The following is a 24,091-nucleotide window of genomic DNA, read 5'->3' as shown; positions in this document are numbered from 1 at the left end:
CCTGGGGATGGGTTGGGGGGGCGGTTTACAGCTTTATGCTGGAATGAGCATCCTTTAAAAAAATAAAAAAGATTTTATCTTATTTGAGAGAAAGAGAGAGAGAGAGTGCACAAGAGTTCGGGGAGGGGCAGAGGGAGAGGGGGAAGCAGACTCCCCACTGAGCAGGGAGCCCGATGTGGGACTCAATCCCAGGACCCCAGGATCATGACCTGAGCTGAAGGCAGACCCCCAACCGACTGAGCCACCCAGGTGCCCCTGGAGTGAGCATCCTGATACACATCGCTTTGCACACTTATAACGAATCTCTGAGGTCACTGGGATGGAAGCCTCATGACCCCAGGCACATGACCCTCCTGCAGCCCGCTGTGTCCCCAACACTTCAGTGGTGCCTGGCACACCGTGGGCATTCAGTAAACGATGGGTGGGTGGATGATTGAGGTGTTGTCTTAGTTCACACTCCTCTAGCGCAGACCCTGAGACAAGGAATTGGATCCCAGTGGTCTACCTGGAAGGTGATCCCAGAAAGCACTGGAGTGGGGCAATGCGGAGGGGAGACTGGGAAAGGAAGGAGGCCAGTAAGCATTAACGAGGGTACGCGAATGAGGGTAAATGAACAGGTTCACGGGCAGCTAGGGCTCTATTCTGCTGGGGAGCTCTGGGAGATGCTGGAGGACACACCTCCACGTTGCCCCCACCCAAGGCGTGAAGTCAGCGATGCTGACACCCTCCCCCACGTGGGGACTGTGGGTGCTCAGATGACCCGGAGTGGTCTAGACACCGGAGTAGAATGGCTATGTCATGAGGCACACATACTCACTAGGCTTTCCAGTTGTTCTCCAAAAGGACTGCCTGCTTTACATTCCCATTGGTAGTGCATGAGTTTTTCCACATTGATAATAACCAGCTTTAAAAAAAAAAATCGTAGAAGCCTAAAACGCCAAACCCGGAGCTGCCGCGCCAGTCGTCGAGCAGTGCCCCGTTAGTTCTTGTTCCAGAGCTTCGTCCGACACGCCGGCTAGCGAGCCGCTTCTGCCGCCCTCTTTCTCCCTCAGCTCTTCTTCCTTCGCTCAGTTTGTTGGGAACGTGAAAGGAGAAGGCCCGGGGACGCCCCAAAACCCCTTCTGTTCCTGCCCATCGCAAGTGCCACTACTGCCATGGGCCTCACCATCTCCTCCCTTTTCTCCCGCCTCTTTGGCAAGAAGCAGATGCGCATTTTGATGGTTGGATTGGATGCTGCTGGCAAGACGACCATTCTGTATAAACTGAAGTTAGGGGAGATAGTCACCACCATTCCTACCATTGGTTTTAATGTGGAAACAGTAGAATATAAGAACATTTGTTTCACAGTATGGGATGTTGGTGGACAAGATAAAATTAGGCCTCTCTGGAGGCATTACTTCCAAAACACCCAGGGTCTTATTTTTGTGGTAGATAGTAATGATCGTGAAAGAATTCAGGAAGGAGCTGAAGAGCTGCAGAAAATGCTTCAGGAAGATGAGTTGAGAGATGCCGTGTTGCTGCTTTTTGCGAACAAACAGGATTTGCCAAATGCTATGGCCATCAGTGAAATGACAGATAAATTAGGTCTTCAGTCTCTTCGAAACAGAACATGGTATGTTCAAGCCACTTGCGCTACACAAGGAACTGGTCTGTATGAGGGACTTGACTGGCTGTCAAACGAGCTTTCAAAACGTTAAATGAAACTGGATATCTAACCAAGGACACATTTGATAGAATTGGTCTAGGCTTGTTACAACAAAATTAGTTTGCATCTTGGTTATTAAACAGTATCTGGGACTGGTTTGGGCAGAATATTACAGCGTTTAAACTTATTTTGTTGCCAATTATTGTTGACCAAGTATAATATTGTTATTTAGCAATATGCTTGGTTTTAAAGAAATTCTCCTTAACTTGGGAAAAAAGTGTCCTCTTTTAATTGTAATTCCCTTAAGCCTAAATGCCTGGACATAGCTATTGTGACACCTTTAAATAAATCCGTTTTGAATGTTTTTTGAGCCCACAAGAAATAATGTTTTAAAGTTATCCCCTTGCTACTTTACTGATACCTTTATCATTCCTGGGACAGTCTGCTGATTTAAAAAATGTAGCATTCCATTTGTATTTATTTTTCTCCCTTGCCAAAAAGATCTTCTAATACTGCTTGTACCAGCCAGGGAAATGCTCCAAAACACTATTCAGATCTCTTGCACTGAGGAACTTATATTTCCCCCCCCTTATTGAATCCTGGCTTTCATCAGCCAAGCTTACCTTAGTGTGGTTTGGATTTGATAGCTAATTAGGTTCTGTGCTGGTTGCAAAGAGTTCATATTGAGATGATTTTTAATACCCAGCAGATTGTCTTCCTTTATATTGTATCTTTTTTATGTTGCATGTTGCTTTTTGGTATCAGCCTGACTCTTTGCCCAGTATATGATAGTTCTGCTGATGTTTTGTTTATCGGTGAACATATCTTCATTAAGAGTTTTTGGAAAACTCATCAAACTCAGTAAGTTTTCTTCATAACCCATTTGGAATTATTCCTAATAAAATGATAAAAAAAAAAAATCGTGGTAAAACACCATAACATAGAACCCACCATTGTGACCATTGTTAAGTGTACAGGTTAATGGCACTAAGTATGTTCACATTGTTCAGAAACCATCACCACCGTCCGTCTCCAGAGAACTTTTCATTTTGCAAAAACTGAGACTCTGTCCCCATGAAACACTAACTCCTCATCCCCTCCCCCAGGTCCTGGCTCCCACCATCTACTCTGCCTCTGTGAATTTGGGATTCTTCTAGAGATCTCATATAATTGGAATCATACAGTATGTGTCCTTTTGTGACTGGCTTAGGTCACTGAGTACAATGTCCTCAAGGTCCATCCCTGTTGTAGCAGGTGTCAGGACGTCCTTCCTTTATAACGCTAAGAAATATTCCATTGTGTGGTTGGACCACACTCTGTTGATCCATTCATCCATGGATAGATAGTTGGCCATTGTGGATCATGTTGCCATGAACATGGGTGCGCACTTAACGCTTTCTTTCTCGCTAGCTTGCTTGCCTGCCTGCCTGTCTGCCTGCCTTCAATTCTTTTGGGTGGGATTGTTGGATCATATGATACTTCTTTAATTGTTTAATTTTTCGAGGAACCGCCATACTATTTTCCACAGCAGAAACCACCATACTGTTTTCCACATCCCATTTTGTGTTCCCACCAACAGTGCGCCTGGGTTCCAATTTCTTCACATCCTCACCAACACCTGTTATTTAATACCCAGCTTTTTAGGTTTTGTGAACGTGATGCAGTTATCTATTGCTGTGTAATTACCACCAATCCTAGCAGCTTAAAACCACTCGCATTTATTGTCTCCCACGATTTCGGAGGGTCAGGAATCTGAGAGTGGCTACGATGGGTGGTTCAACAGTCTCCCTCCCCCGCCAGCCCTGGCTACCACGGCTTTGCTTTTTGTCACTATAGATTAGCTTGCATTTTCTGGAATGTTATATAAATGGAATCAGGCAGTGCACGGTGTGTGTGTGTGTGTGTGTGTGTGTGTGTGTGTGTGTGTGTGTGTGTGTATGTGGCTTCTTTTATTCAGGAGAATGTTTTTGAGATGTGTCCCTGTTTTGAGTGTCTTGGTAGTTTGTTGCTTTTTATTGCTGAGGAATATTCCACCATAGGGTATACTTTGTATAATCCCTGTTGCTGGAATGTTCTTAAAAGAGGGCAGTCCAGATCCCAATAAAATTCAGGATGGGTTCAGAGTAGCCTTGGAGGGACCTAGCACTAGAGAAGGTAGGAGGGGGGCATCTGGGTGGGTGGCTGTGACTCACTCAGAAGGGCACCGCTGATGAGTGGGCGTGTGGGCAGGTGGGGGGACTAGGCTGCTGTAGTGCCAGAAGGGGCTCACACAGGTGACACTCGGGAAGACTTGGGGGGAGGAGGTGAGGGCTAGAATGATCCAATCTGGAGGGCAGTGCCCTGAGGAACGGTGAGGGAACACCTCTCCCAGGCTGGAGGGGGGTTTTCATTCAAAGGATGGCTACGGAAGAGTTCTGACCTTGCTCTCTTTCTTCCATTCCCTGACCCTCAGTTGTGGGCACAACTCCTGAGGTGAGAAGACCCAAAGTCCTGCTTCCAGCCACACCCTAGTGAAGTCTATCCCCCCACCCCCTTCCCTCCAGGACAGGTTCAGCCAGGTGCCAAATGCCACCCCTTCTTGTCTGTGCATGGAAGTCCCCCGGTTCCAGACAAGGAATGAGCAGCCCATGTGTGGACATGCAGACATGTGATGGGGAAAGGGTTGGGGCAGAGGGCGCTGGTTCTTTGGGATGGGGTAGGGAATGGCTAAGTCTGAGAGAGGAGGTATCCGAGGCAGAAAGCACTGTGTGTGTGGGTGGGGGGGGGCGGCAGAGGGGGTAGGTTGCCTAGCAATAAGTGGAGGTGCAGGAGGGCACTTGGCGTCAGTGGGCCAGTGCAGGGCAGCTGAGGATGGCCATCTCCTTCTTCACACTTCTGCCTCCTTCATGCCACTGTCCCTGGTCAAGGCCCTCACCTGAGACCCCCTGCAGGAGTTGGTAAAGTCACCAAAATGACACCGCCACTCCCGCCGGCTGTGCAGGGCAGCCTCGGACAGGATTGGCTCTGCTCCTTCATGCACCAGTTTTGACCCCTTCCACCCCATGCCCAATATTGTATCCGCATCCCCCTCCCCCAAGCTGGGCTCTGCTGACTTGACCTTGCTTTTTCATGTGACACAGGAAGGTGTGGAAAGTGGGGGGTGCTCTGCCCTGCAAAAGGCTGGGTCACCTCTCACAGTCCTGTCTCCCCCTCCCCATCCTTCCTTTCTTCTTGTGTTCCCTAAATCCGAGTCTACCCCTACATTTCCAGGGCTGCATTCTCTCCGTAGTCCGCCCCCCCCAAACAAGTAGGGGTTTTCTGGGGTCTGGGGAAAAGTCTTGGATATGAGAGGGGCGGAGGCTCCCGAGGATTCTGGGGAGCCCGGCCTCCGCGGTCGCGAAGGCGAGGACAGGGACCGGGGACCCTGAGGGCCGGACGGGTTGAATGGGCACGAGGCCCGATGGTCCCGCCCCCTGGTTGCCAGGGCCCAGCCTATCCGCGTCCAGGCGGGCCTCGGTCGCCAGGTGGCTGGGGTGGGGGCCGGGGCAGGTGTGCGTGTTGGGAAGGAAGGGGCTAGGCCCTGTCGGGACCCTCAAGGGATTCCCCCCGAAGTCCCTGCGGCTGGGAGTCTGGGGCCCTCTGGCTCAGCCGCGGAGAAGCTGCGCCTCCTTCCACCGCGCCTCTCCCCGCCGCCCCCGGCGCGCTCCCGCCCGCCGCCTCTCGGGTCTGGATCGAACGCGCGCGCCCCCGTCTCCCAGTCCGCGGCCGAGGGGCGGGCCCGGCTCCCCGAGCCACCGCCCGCAGCCCCCTCCCCTCGCCCGCCCGCCGCGCGCGGCAGCCCCGGCGCTGCCGCCCGGCCCCACCCCAGGCGACCCAGCGTGGAGAGGCGGGCGGCCGGAGCCCGAGGTGAGCGCGGCGCGAGCAGGTGGAGCGGGCAGCGCGGACCGGGGCCCGGCTGGGGGAGGGGGACGGGCTCCGGACGCGGCTCTTTGTCTCCCCGAGCCCCATCGCGGGCTGCCGGGGCCGCTCCTCCTCCCGGCAGGTGCCCGCATCCTCGGGGAGGGCGCTGGGGGTGGGGTGGGGTGGGGAGGGTGGGGTGGCGAGGGGACCCGGGCATGCGTTCCCGTCCCCCTCAGCTGGAGGCTGGGGCGGCCCCCCTGTCCCCGAGGCTGGTGGTCAGGGTCCCTGAAGAGGCGAGGGGTGGAGGCGTGGGTCTCGGGTCCTGAAAGGGAGCAGAGGCGGGTGGGCTGGGGCTGGCAGGGCCTTTTAGCTTTGGAGGAAGGCGGTGGGGGTGGGACTAGGGGACAACCCTGAGCAGCTGGGCGGGTGGGTGGGTGGGTAATTGGGTGGGAGGGAAGTGGGTCGAGGCCGACGTTTGGGTGCCTATGGGTGGCAACGCTGGGGAAGGGGCAGCGAGGTGCCAGGACAGCGTTGCCGTGCAGGAGATGGGATGCTGATCCGTCTGTCTCCTCATCAGGTGCGGGATGGACAAGAGGGACAAGGGCAGGGCAGGGGCCGCCACGCGGACGACGGCTTCTCGCCCTCCCAGCCTTCCCACTCCCAGGGCCCCAGGGTCTCCTCGACCCCCTCCCCCAGTAACCAGCGCGGCCCTCCGCGTCCTGGGAGCAGCGGGAGCTGCTGGGCGAGGGCCCCTGGCCGAGCGAGCTGGGGGTATCCGGGCAGCCGCTCTCCCGGAGGCTGGACCCCGGGTGGGACCAACGCAGAGCGCTGGGACAGGCCTCCGGAGTCCAGGTACCCCACCCTCTTTCCCCCATTCATACCCCATCTTCCTGTCCCCCTTCCCTTCTGAGGCTCCAACCTCCCCTTCTTTCCTGGGGGCACCGCCTTGACTTGGCCTTCTCCCCGCAGCCTCCAGGCCCCCAGCTGCTGGGAGAGGGGAGCGGGCCCCTGCTAAGACCCCAGGCCCAGGCTCTATCACTAGCCCGGGACGTGCCAGCGGGACCACCAGGTAAAATGCCTCCCCAGTCCCTTTGGCAAGGGTTAGTGTCACTATCTGGAAACTTAATTTTACACATGAACTGGGGAGTGGAAGCATTTGTGGGTGACTGGGCGCATGTTGAGTGAAAGCCATTATTGGTCCGCAGGGAGGGCATAAATGGGAAAATGGAGACTTGGGAGAAACAAGGAGCTCTATACTGAGGGTGGCCACTCCTGTCCCTAGGCCAGGCTCTCTTGCGCAGAAGGGGCTTCGGCCCCCAGCTGAGGAACCCGTGACCAGAGGAAAAGCCCCAGAAACCCCCAGAAGGAGCGCGCTGAGCGCCGGGGCACGGAGAGGTACGTGACCTGGGGAGGAGCGGGATTCCTGGGCAGTGAAGGGGACCAGCCCTGAAGTATCTCTGACCCTCCGGCCTTCTGCTTTGTCCCCAGACTCTTCTGGGCCCTCCCCAGGCGCCCCTTCCCCAGCCACCTCCCGTCGGTCCCGGGCTGCAGGCGCTGAAGTCGGTCTCCCTCGGGCAGCTCCGAGTGCCCGGCCGCGGCCTCCGACCGAGGCCCCCAGGAAATCAGTGAGCAGTGCTCCGCAGCACGGTACCGCAGAGCCGAGCCCCGCCGCCAGGAGGCGACCCACTGCTGGTGGAGGCCTCCAGAAGCCAGCCTCGCGCCCCTTGGGCTCCAGCGCCACTCCTCTGTCCTCCCCCGCCCGCCCCGGGGCCTCGCCGGGTGGAACACCTCGGGCTCTGGGGCCTCCCTCGCAGCCCAAGTCGAAAGGGCTGCAGGCTCTGCGCACCCCCCAGTCCACACCCCCAAGGAAGGGAGCAACTCCCGTGCTGGGTCTTTCTCCTCCTTTAGCCACGCCCTCTCAGCCGGGTTCGAAGGCACAGCTGGCACCGCCTCCGCACATCACAGGCACTTCTCTGCCTGACACGCTCCCTCCCTCTCCACCGACCACGCCCCCTTCCCAGTCCGCAACCGGCCCTTTGGCCACACCCCTTTCACTAGCCCCTCCTCCCTCTGCTCCACTCCCTCAGCAGACCCTTCCCTCTCCGCCGGCTACTCCCCCTTTGCAAGCCCCACCCACACACCTGGGTACCTCCTTTTTGGAGGCATCCGCTTCTCCCACAACCACTTTTCTGGCTTCATTCTCTCCATCATTGTCACCCCCTCCGCAGATTATGCCCCCAAGCCAGGCTTCTCCAGCTTTGACCCCTCTTCTGACTCCCCCCTCTCCCTTAGCCACACCTCCTTTGTTGGCTCCTGGACCACCAGCCACGGCCCCTCTACCAGCCTCTTTTACTCAAGCGACATCTCTGCTGAACCCGCCCTCTCCCGAAGCCACACCCCCTCTGCAGGGCCTTTCCACTTTGACTACCACCCCTCCACTGGCCCGTGCTTCCCTATCTCCTACCCCTCTTCAGGCCACGCCCTATACAGTGACCACGCCTCCCACGCAGGACACATCTCTGGCCACATACCCTCCGCAAGTCTCTCCCTGTCCTCTGACCACCCTCTCTCTGCAGGGTCCTCCCCTGTGCTCTCCATATCCCTTGGCCTCACCATCTCTGCAGGCTGCACCCTCTGTCCTGGCCATGCCCCCTCCACAGACCCCACCTCCTCTGGCCACACCCCCTCTACAGGCCCCTCCCTCTCCGACCCGGCTCCCTATACAGGCCCCACCTTCTCTGGCCTCACCGTCTCTGCAGGCCCCACCCTCTCCCGTAACCATGCCTCCACAACAAACTCCAGTGTCTCTGGCCACACCCCCTCCGCGGGCCATTCCCTCTCAGAGCGTGCTCCCTGTTCAGGCCCCACCACCTCTGCAAGCCCCACTCTCTCCTCCGGTTTTACCCCCTCTGCATGACTCTTGCTCTCCCTTGGCCATGCCCCGTCCCCAGGCTCCACCTTCCCTGGCTTTGCCTCCTCTTCAGGCTCCTCCCTCTCCCCCTGCCTCACCCCCTCCGCAGGCCCCTCCCTCTCCCCTGGCCGCACCCCCTCCGCGGGCCCCTCCCTCTCCCCTGGCCGCACCCTCTCCGCGGGCCCCTCCCTCTCCCCTGGCCACATCCTCTCCGCAGGTTCCACCTTCCCTGGCCTTGCCTCTTCTGCAGACGTCTACGCTCCCTTTGCAGGCCCCTCCCTCTCCCTTGGCCACGCCTCCTCAGGCTCCACCTTCCCTGGCGTTGCCTCCTCTGCAGGCCTCCGCTCTCCCTTTGCGGGCCCCGCCCTCTCCCCTGGCCACGCCCCCTCAGGCTCCACCTTCCCTGGCCTTGCCCCCTCTGCAAGTCCCTCCCTCTCCCCCGGACTCACCCCCTCTGCAGGCCCCACGCCGCCCCCCGACCCCAGGTCCGGATGCCCCGATCCCGGGCCCCCGGCTGACCCTGGCGCTGGCCCCGGCTCCGCCGCCACCGCCCTCGCGCAGCCCGTCCAGTACGCTGAGCGGCCCGGATCTGGCGGGCCACAGCAGCAGCGCCACCAGCACGCCGGAAGAGCTGCGCGGCTACGACAGTGGGCCCGAGGGCGGCGCCGCGGCCTCCCCGCCCGGCGACGCGGAGCTCGCCGCCTGCCACCCGGCCTCCTGGAGCCGAGGTCCCGCCCCGCCGCTGGCGGTCCGCAGCACCCCAGGTGAGCGGCCCCTGGACCCCGCCGAGCTGTGGGAGGGGCGAGGTCGGGAGGTGGTAGGGGGGCGGGGTGGGAGGCGAGGCTTCCCCACTCGCTGACAGGGCAGCTGGGTCTGGGGCGGAACGGAGGGAAGGGGAGGGGCCTTGTGGCGGGAGCCGCGCTTCCCGCTCCTTAGGCCAGGCTTGGCGTCCCACCCCGCAGGAGCGTCCCTGCCTTGGCCTCCTACTGCCGGGTCGGGCTCCGCTGACGGCCTATGCACCATCTACGAGGCTGAGGGGCCCGAGTCGGCGAGCCCCGCCCCAGGCGCACTGGATCCGGGCCCCGGCCCCGGCGCGGGTAGTGGGAAGGTGGTAGCTGGAGCAGGGGCGGCGGCGGCCTCGCGTGGCGCGAAGCCGGCGCGCCTGGGCGAGCTGCCGCTGGGGGCGCTGCAGGCGAGCGTCGTGCAGCACCTGCTGAGCCGGACGCTGCTGCTCGCTGCGGCCGAGGGTGCTGCGGGCGGCGGCGGCGGCGGCCCAGGGGGCGCGGGAGCTGGTGGCGTCGCGGGGGGCGCCCGGACTGCGCTCAGCGACGCCGAACTGGGCCGCTGGGCTGAGCTGTTGTCTCCTCTGGACGAGTCGCGCGCCAGCATCACCTCGGTCACCAGCTTCTCCCCGGACGACGTGGCTTCCCCGCAGGGTGACTGGACGGTGGTGGAGGTGGAGACCTTCCACTGAGCCAGACCCTTAGCCCCGCGCACGACACCCCTTCCCTGCTTTAGGACCCGCCCCTCCGGTTATGCCTCTCTTAGACTGCCCGCCTGCCCTCCTCCGGGAGTCTGGCTCCCGGTGGATTGGACATAGCCCCCGGAGGCCTAGATTTGGGGCCAGGCTCGCGTCCCACCCACGCCTCTGGCCAAGGTCTTTCCCCTCGAGTTCTGCCCCCTTGGCCTGGACGCACTCCCGCTCCCCTCGAGCCCCGCCCCCTCCCTGGCCTAGGCCCCACCCCATGTCCTGAGTGTTGTCTACCATGTGTCGCCCGAGTTTGCAATAAAGCCGGGGACACTGCAGCTTGTGCGCCTTCGCGGTCGCCGAGGGGGTCCACCGCGGGGCGGCGAGAGGGGTTGGGCCTGCGGGTGCTGGAGGCTGTGCACGAGAGGGTGGTAGCTCTGGCTGAAGGCCTCGCACACAACGCAGGGGTGCCTTCTCTCTACTAAGGATAATGGGCGCGTGAGGCGGGGTTGGGGTGGGACCTGGGGCTGCTGGGTCCCCGCGGTCCAGCGCGGCGCCCCCACGCATGTGCGTGAACCTGGGCTTTTTCCTGTGTGACTTATGGTGGAAATGCTAGGCGGAGGAGCGGCCCAGTGATATTGCACGATCGAGTGGGTGAGCTGATGCGTGCCTGGCGTGGCTGAACGATCGAAACTCCTCCTACACTCCCCTAAGGGAGCCGGCATCTCTTGCAGGGAGGGGGAAAGACAAGTGGAAAGGGCTCTTTCAGGTCCGGGGCGAGGGCAGGGCGTCCCTTGCTGAGGCCCCCTTCTCACAGTGCACGCCCCCCTTTCCTGGCACCTGGGGGTGCCAAAGGGAGGGAAGGGTCGCCTAGGCCTGAGGGCGATCTTGGCTCTCTCCTGCGTCCTCCCAACCGAACCCAACCCAACCCAGGGCGCACTGCGCTCACTGAGGAGGCTCCAATGCAGAAGGTGGGTCTGCAGCTGGGCCCAGGGCTCCTCAAGAAGACCTGGTGTAGTGTACAGGCCCCTCCTGGGTCAGGCCCCGCCTCAGGATTCCTTGTCCGGGGGAGCTGACTGTGCCGAGAGGGTTCTGCGGGGAAGGAGCAGCCTCTGCCCAAGGTTGTGCCTCCCAACCCTTGGGCCTCACCTTTCTGTCCATCTCAGGATGCCCTCCTCAAGCCCCTCGAGCCAGGCATCCTTGCCTGTGCCCACAGCAAGGGTCCTCAACAAAGCCAATCTGTCTTCAGGAGAATTCCATGTCCTTCCTCTCTCAGCTGTCACCCTGACCCTGGGCCCCTCTAGCCACACCCAGGCCCTTCTTCCCAAGTATCGCTGCCAAAAATGCAGACCCTGGGTCTTTTCTCCCTTAGGGTCTCCTCCTTTATAGCAAGGATGAAAGAGGCCTTGTGGGGACTACAAACAGGGCAGGTAGAAGGACAGAGCGGGACCGTGTTGGACCCTCAGCCCAGTCTCACCCCTAGACCCAGTCTCTGTAGTCCACCCTGTAGCCACACACCTGTCAGACACCGATCACCAAGTCCTGCCTGTCCTCACCCCTGATGTCAGCCTGGAGTCCTAGGAGAACATCAACCTTCTCCCAGTGGGACAGTGCACCTCCAGCGGGCCTGCCGGGGGACCCTGAGGATCCTCAGACCGCGGCCCTACCCTCTGCGCCTGGGGGCCAGTGTATATGGGATGGGGTGGGGTGGACAAGTATGCTCCCTCACTCAAGCTCTGAGTTCAGTGGCAAATCACAGAGATTCCCTTTCTAGCTGGGCCCTGCAAGGACCCAGGTGTCCTTGTTTCCAGATGCTGGGGGTTAATCCTGACATGCTGGGCAGCCAGGGAGGGCATCAAGACCAGCTGCTAAGATGGAGCAGGGCAGAACCTCGGACATTTCCCCTGGGGCCCTGCCCTAGCCTGGGGAGCCAGCTGGGGTAGAATTACCCTGTGGGAGCAGGACAGACAGCAACTGTTGGGGGGTCTCAACGTTAAATCTGTACGATGGGAATGGTGTGCACACACACACCATTGTTGCGTGATGGGTCAACGCGTGGGACTTGGCTATCCTGGTGCATAACCAGTGTCACGCCTTGCTGCCTGGCAGGTATCAGGCCACCGTGGGTGGGGGCACTTTGGGTGCAGAGGGTAGGGCCTGGTTGGCATCTGTCTGGACCCAACTAAGATTCTCCCCCTGGGAAGACTTCCTTTGCCATCCCTGGCTCTGCTGCTCCCCAACCTTCCGGCCCCCAAGGGCTCTGCCTCCTCTGGGCCTCCTTCCCTCAGGGGAGCCCCTACTCCCTGTCCCTACTGCCCAGCTGTTTGGGTTCTGCCCTGGTCTCCTGACTGACCCCCAACACTGGTCCATCTGATGGTGCCCCCTCCCCCACCGAAGCCCTCCATGGCTCCCCAGTGCCCTCAGTTCAAAGCACAAATTCTGGCTCCTGAGAAGCAGATTCTCAGTCTGGCCAGGCCCACTCTCTCCTGTTCCTTCTTCAGTGGCATCATGCGCCTCCTGCTGACCCTGCCAAGTCTTGCTTTCTGCTTTTGCCTTTGGAGATGACTCCACCTCCCACCCCCACCTTCCAGGAAGCCTTCCTTGATTCTTTTGGGCAGTTAACCGACTAGTCTGCAGGCTCAGCCCCCAGCCCCACCCCGTGGTCTGTCTCCACTACACTGGGGACTCCTCAGAGCCTGGCGCAGGGCAGACCGCCCTGAAGGGCTTCAGGAAGCGTGGGCTGAATGAAAACAGCAATCAGATCCCGGATCTTCCTGAAGCCCTGGGCCCCCACCTTCCTCCATGTCTCTCAGGGGAGACACAAGCTAAATCACCCAGGTGGAAAATCATGCCCCCCACGCAATACCCCCCCGCTCTCACCATCTCCAGAGCTACCCTTTCGAAAACTGGCACGCCGTAAGGGTCCGTGTGTCAGCCTGCCATCTGAAGTCCTTTGCAACTTGTCCCCCCATTCTATTCCCCCCAACCTCCAACCTTCTGTTCACACTGAACCAGCACATGCCCTTTTCTCCCCCATGCTGCCCCCCAACCTGGGCAGTCTCTCTGGCATCCCTGCTGGCCTGCTGGGCCCCCTACCCCTGATTCCCTTAGACTGTGGGAGGCTCCCCTTCTCACTGCTTTTCAGGACAAGGAGCTGGGGACTCTTAGCTGCTTGCAGTGCCCCCCGCCCCCAGGCGTGTTGTACCCTTGTCTGTGACTGTGTAAATACACTTTATTTTCCATCTTTCCCGCCTGGGCGACATGTGGAGTGTGAACAGGCAGTGTGCAAAATGGTGGTGGGCAGTGTGGGGGGCACATGGGAGAGCCCCTCGGATGCCCACCCTGGTCCCCAGGCTTTGTTAACACTGAGGAGTGGGCAACCGGGAAGGGGTAACTGAGCATGGATCCCCATCCCAGGAAGTGCCAGGGAGATTGCTTTTGACGCTGCTCCAGGCTCCAGGAGCACCTGACAGGGTCAGGCCCAAGGGTCACAAGGCCCTGGGGGCAAGGGGCTGGGGGCATTGTTGGACTTTGGCACCGTTCTCAGCTCTGACTCTGCAGAGACCACGGGACCACCGTGAGCAGCCGAGGGGAGGTAACCCCACTGGGAAGGCTCCTCCCCTGGGGCCTGGCCTTGGCCAGAGGTTGGGGCTGAGGACACAGGGAAGGAAGGGATGCGGAGGCTGGGGACCCCTTGGAGAGCAGGCTAGCTTGGGTGGGGGAGTCCCTCCATCATTGGCCAAGACAAGGTGATGGGAGTGTCTCAAAAGGAAGATGTGGGGTGTTGGGGAGAGAGGGGGTCTCTTCACTTCCTTGCAGCTGCTCCGGCCCCCAAGAAGCAGGGGCAGACACTGCCCGCGGCCTGGGCTGGTTCCCGCTGTCCACTCACACCCCAGGTGGCCCTGCATACAGTAGGGGGGACTTTGGTTTCTGCTGCAGGGGCCATGATGCCTGCACCAGGCAGGAAAGCCCAGCCTGGCCATCTGTGCCCAGCCGCCAACGGTCCCCAGGGGCATCATGGGGCGGTAACTTCCAGCCCAGAGCTGCCCCTTCTTCCTTAGGCCTCCTTTAGCTCCTGGGCCCTTCCCAGCAAGGCCACCCTTGTCCCAGAAGGGGGACTGCTGGGAGGAGGGAGCTTCCTGCTCATCCAGTCCTGGGACCTCTGGGTCATCCCCTGCCCTGGCTGTTAAGAGGGGCAGACCCTCCAGGGAACCGGGCCCGGAGGGGTACAGACCAAGATGGGTAAACACTGCTGGGGAGAGCGGGCCTGCCGGGGGACCCTGAGGATCCTCAGACCGCGACCCTACCCTCTGCGCCCCGCCGCTCTGGGTCTGGCCCTTCGGTGGGCGGGACCGCGGAGCGCGTGGAGTTTATCACGTGCGGCCACCTGCGGAGGAGCGGGCGCTGGCCCCCTGGCTCCCGCACGCAGGGCACGGCCTCAGTTGTCCAGGCCCTGGCTATAGGGCGCGGTCAGCTCGTCGGCGTCGCTGTCTGAGCTGCCCTCGCTGTCCTTGGCCGGCCGCTCCAGACGGCGGAAGAAGCGCGCGTCGCGCGGGGACAGTGGGTAGAGCGCGTCCTGCAGCGCCGCGCCCACGCCCACGCCGAGCAGCTCCTCGTCCGACGACGGCAGCGAGTCCTCATCCAGGTGCCGCGCCAGGCCCAACCCGTCGAAGGCCAGCGGGTCCTCGAAGGGCGGTGGGCCTTTCAGCAGCCGCACCTGGGGCAGGGAACCGGCGCGCTGAAGGCGGGCACGGCCACACCGGCGGACGGAACCGGGCCACCGGGCCGCTCCTCCCGCCCCCACTACCGCCCCCCCCCCCGCTGCTCTCCCCGGCGCCGCAGCCCGCCCCTCACCCGCGGGGGGACACGCAGGGCTTCCGCCCCTCCCGCGCCAGCCTGCGCTCACCTCGGCCTTCAGCTCCTCGATCTGGTCCTTGAGCTCGCGGATGTACTGAGACGAGTCCGAGTGGTTCAGTTGGCCCTGGATGCGGCCCTCCTCCCTCTGCGGGGCGGGCCAGGTCACGGGGGGTCAGGGCAGGGCCCGCCCCGGGGCCCGGCCCCCGCCCGGGCCCCCGCAGCTCACCTGGATCTCCAGCTCGGCGATGCGCTGCCGCATCTCGGCCACTGCCGCCATGCTGTCCGCCTCCCGCAGGCGCACGGCCATCACCTCCTCCTTGCTCTGGGGGCAGAGGGGGCGAGGGCGGGTCAAGGGGCGCGGCGGGGCGGGGGCCGGGTCGAGGGCGGGGAGGGCGGGCGGCGGCGCACCTTGCACTCGGCCTCGGCCTGCTTGCGGCGGCTTTCGCTGAGCTGCGTCTGCAGCCCCTTGTTCTGCGCCGCCAGGTACTGCAGCTTCTCCTGCAGCGCCGCGCGTTCCGCCTCCACGCGGTTCAGCAGGTTGCGGTGGATGTGGTCCTGGGGGCGGGCGGGGCGGCGGGGGTCACGGCCTAGCCACCGCGCGGGCCGCCGGCACCGACCCCTCTCCTCCCCCCCCCCCCGCCCCGGGACGCGGGCGCTCAGGCCCACCTGCGTCTCGAGTTCCACCACGCGCTGCCGCAGCTCGCGACCCTCGGCCAGAGCCTGGGCCTCGCGCAGACGCACGCTCATCAGCTCGTCCTGCAGCTCGCCCAGAACCAGCTTCCGCGGGGACTCCTTCCAGCGGCCGCCGCGGGACAGGTGGGCCTGGGGGGAGAGGTGCGCGGTCCGTCTCCGGCCCCGGGGGTCGCACGGGCCACTTCGCGTGTGCGTCGGGCTAGGGCCCTCACCTGCCAGGTGTCCGAGAGCTCCTGCAGCTGCAGCTTCAGCTCCCGCGCCGAGGCCACGGCCTCGCCCTCCCGCACCTTGAGTGCCTTCAGCTCCTCCTGCAGCCGCGCCACGTTGTTCTCGTCAGGCAGCGAGCTGTTCCTCTGCCGGGCGAAAGGCGGTCAGAGCCCAGGGGAGCAGCATGGCCAGGAGGCCCTGACCGTGGCACCAAGACCCCTCCGCCACGTCTCCTCTGAGTTCTACCTCCGGCAGCCCCTTGGGGACAGGGTGCGCCCCGGACCCCAGGATACACTGGACGGGCGGCCCAGGCCTATGCGGAGCAGACCCCACCCATGTGGCCCCGGGGATAGATCCTCAGAAATTCTGCCTGCAAAAGGGGTGTCAAGAACAGCACCTGCTTTCACTGGACTGTCTCAGGGTGACCCCCAAACGCCAGCGTTCTCCACACATTACTGCTAATAACACCAGGCAGGTTGGGCAAGGGCAGGGGCCTCCCCACCTGGGAATCTGAGTTCCGCCCCCTGGGGCCCATGATCACACTTGGGACCTGCCTCAGCAGCAGCCGAGAAGACTATGGGTTGCAGCAACCTGTCCCTGCTCCTTGCCCCTCCCCCCCACCCCAGACCAGGCTAGGCAGCCCCTTTCCCTGGAATGGACTGAGGGCCAGTATAGGCCCCGGCCCAGCATTCCGAGGGCTCAGTGATGAGGGACTTGTGCTCCAGCCTCTTGGATCAAAATTCAGCTTGCTGCTGGAGGTCCTCACTGACCCTTGTTTGAGCCTGGGAGTTGGGGGTAGTGGCGGTGGTGGCAGGATCTCCTGGTGCAGATTTCCCTTTGATGTGGAGGGAGGTGGGAGGAAAGCCCAGTTCTGGGCCGGCTGATGGGGACTGAGAAGCCCATGGATGGGGCAGTCACCCCACCTGGCAGGGCACCCCACATAGTGCAGGCTTGAGGGAGGCGGGGAATGGCTCCTGCCTTGTGTGAGTCCTGCTGCCCTCTGCTGGCCAGGGCCCCTCTCTTCCAGTGGCTTTGTGGGAGCTGAGTCAATATGGAGTGAGGGTGACAGCAGTTGAGGAGGGCCCAGGAGGTTTGGGGCCCCCCTTCAGGGTAGCAGGTGGGAGAGGGTGGTCCCAGTGCACCCCCTGGGTGGTATCTCCCTCGGGGTGGGGAAGGGGAGAGCAACCCTGATGGGCCTTGGCCTTCCCTCCCACTTCCATCCTGGAGCCTGGGGACGGAGACACACACAGGTGGGACTGTCTGCCCAGGAAGCCCATGAAAGCCACCACACTGCTGGCCCTGTGCCTGGGGCACAAGGGCAGCTGTGCCCCTTGAGGATTCATTCTGCTTTGTGTGTGCCCCGACATGTGTGTATGCCTCTGGGGCTCAGGAGGGTCTGTGGTGAGGGGCCCAACTTCCTGTAGGCCCAGAACCTTGGGTGGTGACCATGGGGGAGGAAGTGGGGCACCAGTGGGTCAGGGAGGTTCCCTAGGTTCTGGGGGGACCCGCAGGGCAGGGGGGGGTCTGATGTGCCCCGCAGGTCTGCCTGGTCACCCCTTCTTGACTAGGGCCTGGTCATGTACCTCCCAAAGTGCACCCAGTACCCCCACTCCCCCTTCCCCACCGTTCCCCGAATGCCCACCCACTTGGCCACCCAGTCTCACCTTCTCCATGTCTAGAACCTTGTCCTGCATCTCCCGCAGAGCCCCTAGCGTCTCGGTTTCCCGTAGCCTCGACTGTTCCAGCTCAGTCTCCAGGTGGGCCACGAAGTCCTCGCTGAGGCGCGGGTTGTCCTGGGGGCCGGGCAGAGGGCTGTGTCAGGCCCCAGGCGGCAGCTGGAGGGTATGCAGCCTTCCTGCCAACTGGCTGTGGGCCCAGGCCTTGGCCCCCTCTCCTCAAAACCCCTGGGCTGGCAGAGGGGCTCAGGCTGCCTGCCGGTAGAGGCGGGGTGGGGGGTGAGGAGAAACCCCGAATCCCCTTCCTGTGTGCCTTCTGACCTCATGGGGAGAGAGCTGAGCCCCATCATGGGGGTTCTGATGCTCTGTGCCCAGGGGTGTCGCCGTCCTGGCTTAGCCTCTTTCCTGGGAAAGCCACAATGAGGGGACCTTCTGAAGGGGTCCTTCCATGGCCTCAGGCTGCCCCCCTGAGGGATGCCAGGGGCTGGTTCCCAGGATTGGGCCCCCTTCCTGCTGTGTGGTCAGCACCTAACCACACAGTGGGGGTGGGAGCAGGGTGGGGCTCAGGGCTATGGTGCTCCTGCCCCTCTTTCCCCACCTCCTTCCTCTCATTACACCCCCATTTCAAAACAGCTCGACAGTGAAGACCTGGCTGGTAGGTGAGGGATGCCCCTAAAGGCGGAGCTCGGGGGTGCCAAGGGAATGTCTCCCTGGCCTCAAAGGGGGCATCGTGCCAAGGTTGGGAGGAGCCCAGCCTTGGTTTCCCCATCGGCCACGCTGCCACTGGCAGGTCATCAAATAAGGAAGGTGGCTTGGGTACAGCTGAAGGAAAATCCCAAAAGCCACGTGCTGGAGAAGTGGACTCTTCATAGTGCTCTGGCCTGAGGGCCCTCCCACCATGATTCCGAGTTCCTCACTCCACAGTACGACTTGGGCCGCCCCCTCACCCCCCACTCTGCCAGCTCAGAGTGGTGGGCACAGACCAGACCCTCTTCTGGGGGCAAAGTGCTGGGCTCTGGAGCAGGGAACCCCCTCCTCTCTCGTGCTAGTCCCCCCCCTGCATGGCTGGCCCCTGGGGAAGCCTGACAGCCCTTCCGACCTTGGGGACACACCAGGGCTCCCCTAAGGAGTCACAGCCACATCAGCTGAGGGAGGGGGCCCTGCAGGTAGAGCCTGGGTCCCAGGGGCCCTTGTGCTGACGCTGTCTTGTTCTCAGTGTGGCTGGCCAGACACCTCGCTGGCTGGGGGAAATGGAGACCCCAGGTCTGGGTTTCTCCTCCCCTACCTCCCCCCCCCCCCCGCCCCGCCAGGATGTATGGGGGCGGGGGGGGGGGAAGCAGACCCAGAAGGCGGGAGCCATGGTGTGGCACGCAGCCCCGCCCACCTGGCCTGGTACCTGCTGCTCCTGAAGCTGCCGGATGGTGCTCTGGGCCTTCTGCAGGTCCTCGGCCGCTGAGCTGCACTGCTGCCGCACGACAGCCAACTCCCGCTTAATGACATAGTTCTCCTCGGCCTCCTGCGCCCGCGTCACCTGCCCCTGAGCACAGCGAGGACGGGACGCGTGACCCTCTGCTCACACTCCAGGCCCTGCCTCGGGCCCACCGCCGGGGGAGGCCCCGAGAGAGCGGCCATGGGGTGGGAGAGGGGCAAGGCCTCCCGCACTCAGAGCCTGGGATGGGGCGCCCCACCGGGTCTGGGCCTGTGGGTGGGGGCAGGCAGGAACAAGACACGGGGAGGAGCCTGAAGGCACAGACCCACCCCAGGCCCAGGCTTTGTGGGGCTTAAATGGAGAACAGGGGCCCCAAGCTGGGGCCGAGGCCAGCTCCTTCCCCTGCCGGCTCCTGGCTCTCAGCCTCTGTCCCACGTGAGGAGAACCCATCCTTATTCGGGACTGAGGCACAGCAGCCACGGGGCTCCACTGGCGAGGGTGGGGGTCTGGAGGCAGCGGAGGCCCCGGGGACTCAGGACTGGCCCTCAGGGCAGGGTTGGCAGGTGGAGTACAGCTCTTCTGGAGCCTTCTCCAGTCCTGAATCCTGGGGCCTCCATCTACCTGGGGCTAAGACCCCTCCCCCCCACCTCATTCCCTCAAGCCACCCAATTCGGGTCCCCCCATTCCAGGCTCGGAGCCACCAGGTGGCAGGCAGAAGCTTCCAGATAAAGCCATTCGAGATGAGGCAGCAGCAGAAGCAGGTGAGGGAAGATGGCAGGCCTTGCAGGTAGGAGCGGAGAGGAGCGTGAGGGGCCAGAAGGGGTGGTGCGTGTGTGTGTGTGGGGGGTGGGGTGGGGGGTAGGGAGGCTCAGCGCAGTGCACACACCAGGGCCTGTGGCTGATATAGACTCAGGATCCCCACCTGTGTCCCTGGAGGGAGGAAGCTTTCTGTCCACATGCGTGTACAGACATGCACAGACTCACACTTACCCCCACACACCATGCCTTCACACACACACCCCTCTTCCCCCCCCTAGGGAAACCTCTGTCTCCCCTGAGAAGCAGTCCCCAGCCACCCCCATGCATGGTGCCAGGCCTGCCCCCTTCTGCCCCCCGGGTTGGCAGCGGCCAAGGAAGAGGCGGTTCCTGGCTGTCGTGTGCAGGGACCAGGACGGACATGGGAGAGGGGCATGAAAAGCTACAGTACCTGGATTAACCTATCAGCCAGAGCAGCGCTCTCCTACCCGGCGGAGGGGGTTCCGAGCGACAGGGGGAGGAGGCAGAGCGGAAGGCGCAGGGACAGGAGAGGGGGAGAGACAGACAAGAACCACTTGTCACTAACGCAGTGGACTATCTCTAGAAGCAGGGGAGAGAGGAGTGAGACCAGAGAACCAAAGAACCAGCAGGAGAGGACCCGGAGGAAGAGCAAAGCCAAGGCTAGCTCCGTCCTGGAGAGGGATCTGTGTGTGGTGGGCAGGTGGGGGTGCCCACAGCTGCTGCCTCCAGGGCCTGGCAAGCTCCGCACGGGAGGAGGCGCATCCCCGGAGGCTGAGGGATGGGGCGGCAGCGGCGGGCCATGGGGAAGTGTTTTAACTTGGACTTGGAGTAAGAATCGAGGCTTTGGCGCCAGGGCAGTACACTCCGGTGGATGACTACTCCCTGTGGGCAGTGGGGGGCCAAGTGAGAGTCGGAGAGGGGCCCCCTCCCCGCCTTTACTCCCATCTTTAAAAACAGGTTGGGGGCCAGGGTCAAGGTTGTGGCACCCCACCACAGCACCGGGGGTAAGGCCGCCCCTCCTCTACTCTACCTCCTTTCTTTCGAGGGTGAGGCCTCCAAATTACAGGGTTGGGAGCCTGTGGCCTAATTTAGGGCACCTCAGTCAAGGCAGCAGTCTGCCTCCTTCCCCCCATGCAGGCAGCCCAGGAGGGACCCGTGTTTGCAGTTAACTGGGTTATAATTTCACACCCAATCCCAAGCAAAGCTGCCCTATGCCCCCTGGTTCTATGGCAGCCCAAATCTCAGTGGGGCTTGTTGGGGGTGGGGTGGGCATGGGATGTGCACCATGCTTCTCAGGGGCCGCTGGTTCAAGGTGGGGCCCAGGCCCGGGCAGGGGGCTGGCTGGCCCTCTAGCTGCTGGGTCCTGCTTGGGCCCTGGAGGAGTTGGTGCCACAGGCTGGTGGCCATGCTCCTCACCTTCTCCAGGGTCTCGATCCGTTGTTTCAGGAGCCGGTTCTCCGTCCGAAGCCTCTATGTGGGGAGAGGGGGGGAGTGTGTCAGAACCCCACTCCCACTCCCATACGTAAAGGGCCAGGCTGCCTCCAGGCAAGATATAGAGCCATCATCAGATGCTCTGGATCAGTGATCCCAGGAAACAGGGCCAATTCCCATATAGCATGGCCCATTTGATTTTTTTTTTTTTTAAACAAACCTTGGTTCATAAAGTGATTGCTTTCATGGGTATGCACTGTGTGTCAGGGGTCAGTGGTCAGCACCCTCACCTTCCTGGGGAGTCTCCTGGGGAGATGTGTGGTACCTCCCACAAGGGCAGGCCTTCCTCTGGGCTTCTCCATTCCCTCCCCTCACTGCTTCACTTCCAGCACCAGAATGAACTGTTCTCAGAGTTAGGGTCCAGGGGAGGGGGTCTTGCTGAACACACAGCCCTCCTTCAGCTGGACGGCTATGTTTCTATGACCCACCAAAAGTCAGCTGTGCTCAGAACCCGGCTGGGGTTCTGGAAGCAGCTTGCTTTGCTTTTCACCTTCTCCCCTACACTGATGGATTTGGTTTTAAGCAAAGTGAGGTTTATATACGCCTTGCATCTTAGTCTCTATCTATGTACGCTTGAAGGAGCAGGTACAGATAGTTGGATCCTAAGTGTGTGCTGAATGAACACCAACCAGATCCAGCATCTTCCTGAAGCCCTGAGACCCCACATTCATCCATTATTGAGGGCCCTGCCTCCCTGTGGATCACAAAAAACATTTTCTGGTTTTTCTCCGGGAAGAAGGTGATGGAAACACCCAGAACACTCCTGGGAAGCATCTGCAGTCAGAGAGAATCACAGACGTGATTTACAGTCATTCAGTGATGTCATGTGTGGGGAAACTGAATCAGGGGGGGCACTGTCTTGTCTGAGCCCCCCAGCTTGCCTGGATTAGAGCTGTTTCAGGCACAAGTCTCTGCCCCACATCTGGAATGTGGAGTCCAGATCCTCACCCCTGACCTTTGGATCGCTCTGCCCCATCTCTGGCCTCGGCCCACCACTGCATAAGCGCAGAGATCCCTGAGGAGTTTGATGTGCCCAAGCAACAACTCTCCTCTCTTCTGCTTACTCCAAAGGGAAAATGAGACAAGGAGTGAGCAAGAACTCTGGGGTCTAGGTATGCATCAGGCGTGTTTTTTTTTTTTTTTCTTCTGTATTTTTGATGCTTTGACATCCAGCTACCTGGCCAGTCTTGGGAGAGACTGCCCTGCCCGGACTAGCTAATTCCTAGAGACAGCAAACCACCTGCAGGCTAGTGCGCCTTTCAGATGCAAACCAGCCAACCCAGAGCCCCCACCCACCCACCTTGCCTGTCTCACTCACACACCAAGCCCAATGTTCTCCCTGCCCTAAATTGCCCCAGGACAACGAGGGACCCCACTGTAGCCTGCAGCTTCCTGAAATTATTCAAAGGAACCAACCCTCAACTCCAACTTGACTACCCTGCCTTGCCCGTTCCTTCCTGTGGAGACCACAGTAAAGGCTCTGGCCCATGCTTTGCCCCTCTCGCCCTCTGCCTCCGGTGCTTCCCCATGTGGCCAAGCACGGTGGGGCGTGCCCCCTCCTTTCGGGAACTGTGAGTAATGAACTCTTCTTTCAAAAGCAGTCTGTGTGTTGTCTCCGTGTCTGTCACCGTACCACACCTGATTAAAGCGAATTCCAGGTACATTTTGAAACAGGCTAAAAGGGAAAGAGCAAAGGGCAGGGCCAGGGGTGAAGACGTCTGCCTGGATCCTTTAGGGCCTATGGGCTCTCAGGCTCCTCTGAGGGGAAGTTTCCAGGTGGGGCATATAGTCTCAGTGTCAGCTGTGTCCCTGCCTACTGCTGGGCCCTCATGGTCACCAATGGGGGCAGGCCCATGACTGTGCATGAGCAAGACAGGTACCCACGTGTGGACTGGTGCATCAGTCAAGTTACCATTCCTGAGAAAGGGGGACGCTTGCAAACTCAGGACACAAAACTACTTCTGGAAAACCTACAAACAGGGTCAGGACGCTGATGTCCTTCCTCTCCCTTGCAGGTATGGGTGGCAGGTTACCTGGATTCTAATCTAGATTCTGCCTCTGCCTTTCTAAAGGAGGTGGAGATGCTGATAATGGTGATGATAATAAAAATAAAAATTAATAAATTACAATAATTTGAACAGCAGAGCAAATGTTGTCCCCATTTTGCAGAAGGGGACACTGAAGCTCAAAGGGATGAATCTTCCTGGGTCACATGGCTGGTCCATGGTAGAGCTGGGGGTTGAATCCTGGTCTGTGGGGCTCTGTCCCTGAAGAGGACAAAGCCAGGGGTATGTGTTTGTGTCTGTCCCTCTTGCTGGATTGGGGGGGGGGAGCTCAGTCTCTGCTGTGACTCTGGCACACAGCAGGTGCTCAATAAATGCTTATTGTGTGAATAACTAAAATCACGTGTGGAAGGATGAAAGCAGAAAGGAGGAGAGGGAGGAGAGTCTGGGATTCTGTCCGACATGCCTGGCTCCTGCCTGGCCCTGGGCTCAGGGTTGCAGCCACTGAGGCAGCCTTCCTGATACCCCCGAGTCCTAATGTTCCTTTAGTCCATCAGGCCTTCTGCTGCTCAGCCTTTTGCACTGGCTCCGTGGGCCTGGAGCAATCTTCCCCGGGGTCAGCTCCACCTCTCTCCTGCACGTTTTTATCCAGAACTCTTTCTGCAGTCCATACTCTGTATCTATGGGTTCCCCAACCATCTCCCCATTATAATTGGGGGGTCCCATGAGGGCAGGGACCTATCCACCTTATTTGCCACTCCAGCCCTGGGACGGGTCTCCAGCCCTGGGGTGGGCCCTGGCTCACACGCTGGCCTGCTGGTGAACAAAGGGGCGGGTGGGTGGAGGGACGACGCCTCCAATTCTGAGGACAGGCTGGTACGTGGCTTGGGCCAGGCTGCACTCCCAAGGCCATCCCGTCCCTGTACCCACACCTCCCTGGAGACTCACTTTGATCTCAATCTGCTCCTCCATCTCCTTGCTCTTCATGGCTGCATACTCCTTCTCCAGCCTGCAGAGGGGAGAGCCGATGTGGTTGCCATCCCACTCTCGGGGAC

The 24,091-nt window shown here is 61.0% G+C and overlaps 3 protein-coding genes across 5 annotated transcripts in view; 2 read left to right on the top strand and 1 right to left on the bottom strand.

Moving 5' to 3' along the window:
* The first annotated feature begins 955 nt into the window (after positions 1 to 955).
* LOC114200875 (ADP-ribosylation factor 4) lies at positions 956 to 2,009 on the top strand. The gene has a single exon (XM_028093215.2). The coding sequence runs from the start codon at positions 1,155 to 1,157 to the stop codon at positions 1,695 to 1,697; it is 543 nt and encodes a 180-aa protein (XP_027949016.1). The 5' UTR covers positions 956 to 1,154; the 3' UTR covers positions 1,698 to 2,009.
* Positions 2,010 to 6,108: 4,099 nt separating this feature from the next.
* PRR36 (proline rich 36) lies at positions 6,109 to 10,241 on the top strand. The gene is made up of 5 exons (XM_028093191.2): positions 6,109 to 6,376; positions 6,494 to 6,593; positions 6,807 to 6,919; positions 7,013 to 9,199; positions 9,398 to 10,241. Exons 1-5 carry the CDS (start codon positions 6,109 to 6,111, stop codon positions 9,907 to 9,909), a joined length of 3,180 nt encoding a protein of 1,059 aa, XP_027948992.2. The 3' UTR covers positions 9,910 to 10,241.
* Positions 10,242 to 13,116: 2,875 nt separating this feature from the next.
* The window catches only part of EVI5L (ecotropic viral integration site 5 like), a 28,867-nt gene continuing 17,892 nt past the window's right edge, over positions 13,117 to 24,091 (bottom strand). For 2 of the 3 annotated variants that reach the window (XM_028093166.2, XM_088017605.1), the window contains exons 10-19: positions 23,985 to 24,045; positions 20,959 to 21,012; positions 18,721 to 18,873; positions 17,325 to 17,453; positions 15,666 to 15,806; positions 15,427 to 15,582; positions 15,169 to 15,315; positions 14,987 to 15,082; positions 14,810 to 14,905; positions 13,117 to 14,620 (exon numbers count right to left, since the gene is read on the bottom strand). In XM_028093166.2, coding sequence (XP_027948967.1) covers positions 14,342 to 14,620; positions 14,810 to 14,905; positions 14,987 to 15,082; positions 15,169 to 15,315; positions 15,427 to 15,582; positions 15,666 to 15,806; positions 17,325 to 17,453; positions 18,721 to 18,873; positions 20,959 to 21,012; positions 23,985 to 24,045 — 1,312 coding nt within the window. In that variant the 3' untranslated portion in view covers positions 13,117 to 14,341. The remainder of the gene's footprint in view (positions 14,621 to 14,809; positions 14,906 to 14,986; positions 15,083 to 15,168; positions 15,316 to 15,426; positions 15,583 to 15,665; positions 15,807 to 17,324; positions 17,454 to 18,720; positions 18,874 to 20,958; positions 21,013 to 23,984; positions 24,046 to 24,091) is intronic. The other variant, XM_028093167.2, reaches the window with a different exon arrangement.

Source organism: Eumetopias jubatus, unplaced genomic scaffold (genome assembly GCF_037043125.1).
Source record: "Eumetopias jubatus isolate StellerSeaLion01/CBP00866 unplaced genomic scaffold, mEumJub1_p1.0 scaffold_1, whole genome shotgun sequence".
Lineage (NCBI taxonomy): Eukaryota > Metazoa > Chordata > Mammalia > Carnivora > Otariidae > Eumetopias > Eumetopias jubatus.
Note: the sequence above shows the minus strand (reverse complement) of the source record. Positions and strands in the feature narration are given on the sequence as shown.

Bases quoted from the DNA above. Each gene is read 5' to 3' on its own strand.
- PRR36 (XM_028093191.2), top strand. From the start codon at position 6,109: ATGGACAAGAGGGACAAGGGCAGGGCAGGGGCCGCCACGCGGACGACG. The intron at 6,377-6,493 runs GTACCCCACCCT...TTCTCCCCGCAG, and splicing joins GACAGGCCTCCGGAGTCCAG to CCTCCAGGCCCCCAGCTGCT. The intron at 9,200-9,397 runs GTGAGCGGCCCC...CCCACCCCGCAG, and splicing joins GGCGGTCCGCAGCACCCCAG to GAGCGTCCCTGCCTTGGCCT.
- LOC114200875 (XM_028093215.2), top strand. From the start codon at position 1,155: ATGGGCCTCACCATCTCCTCCCTTTTCTCCCGCCTCTTTGGCAAGAAG.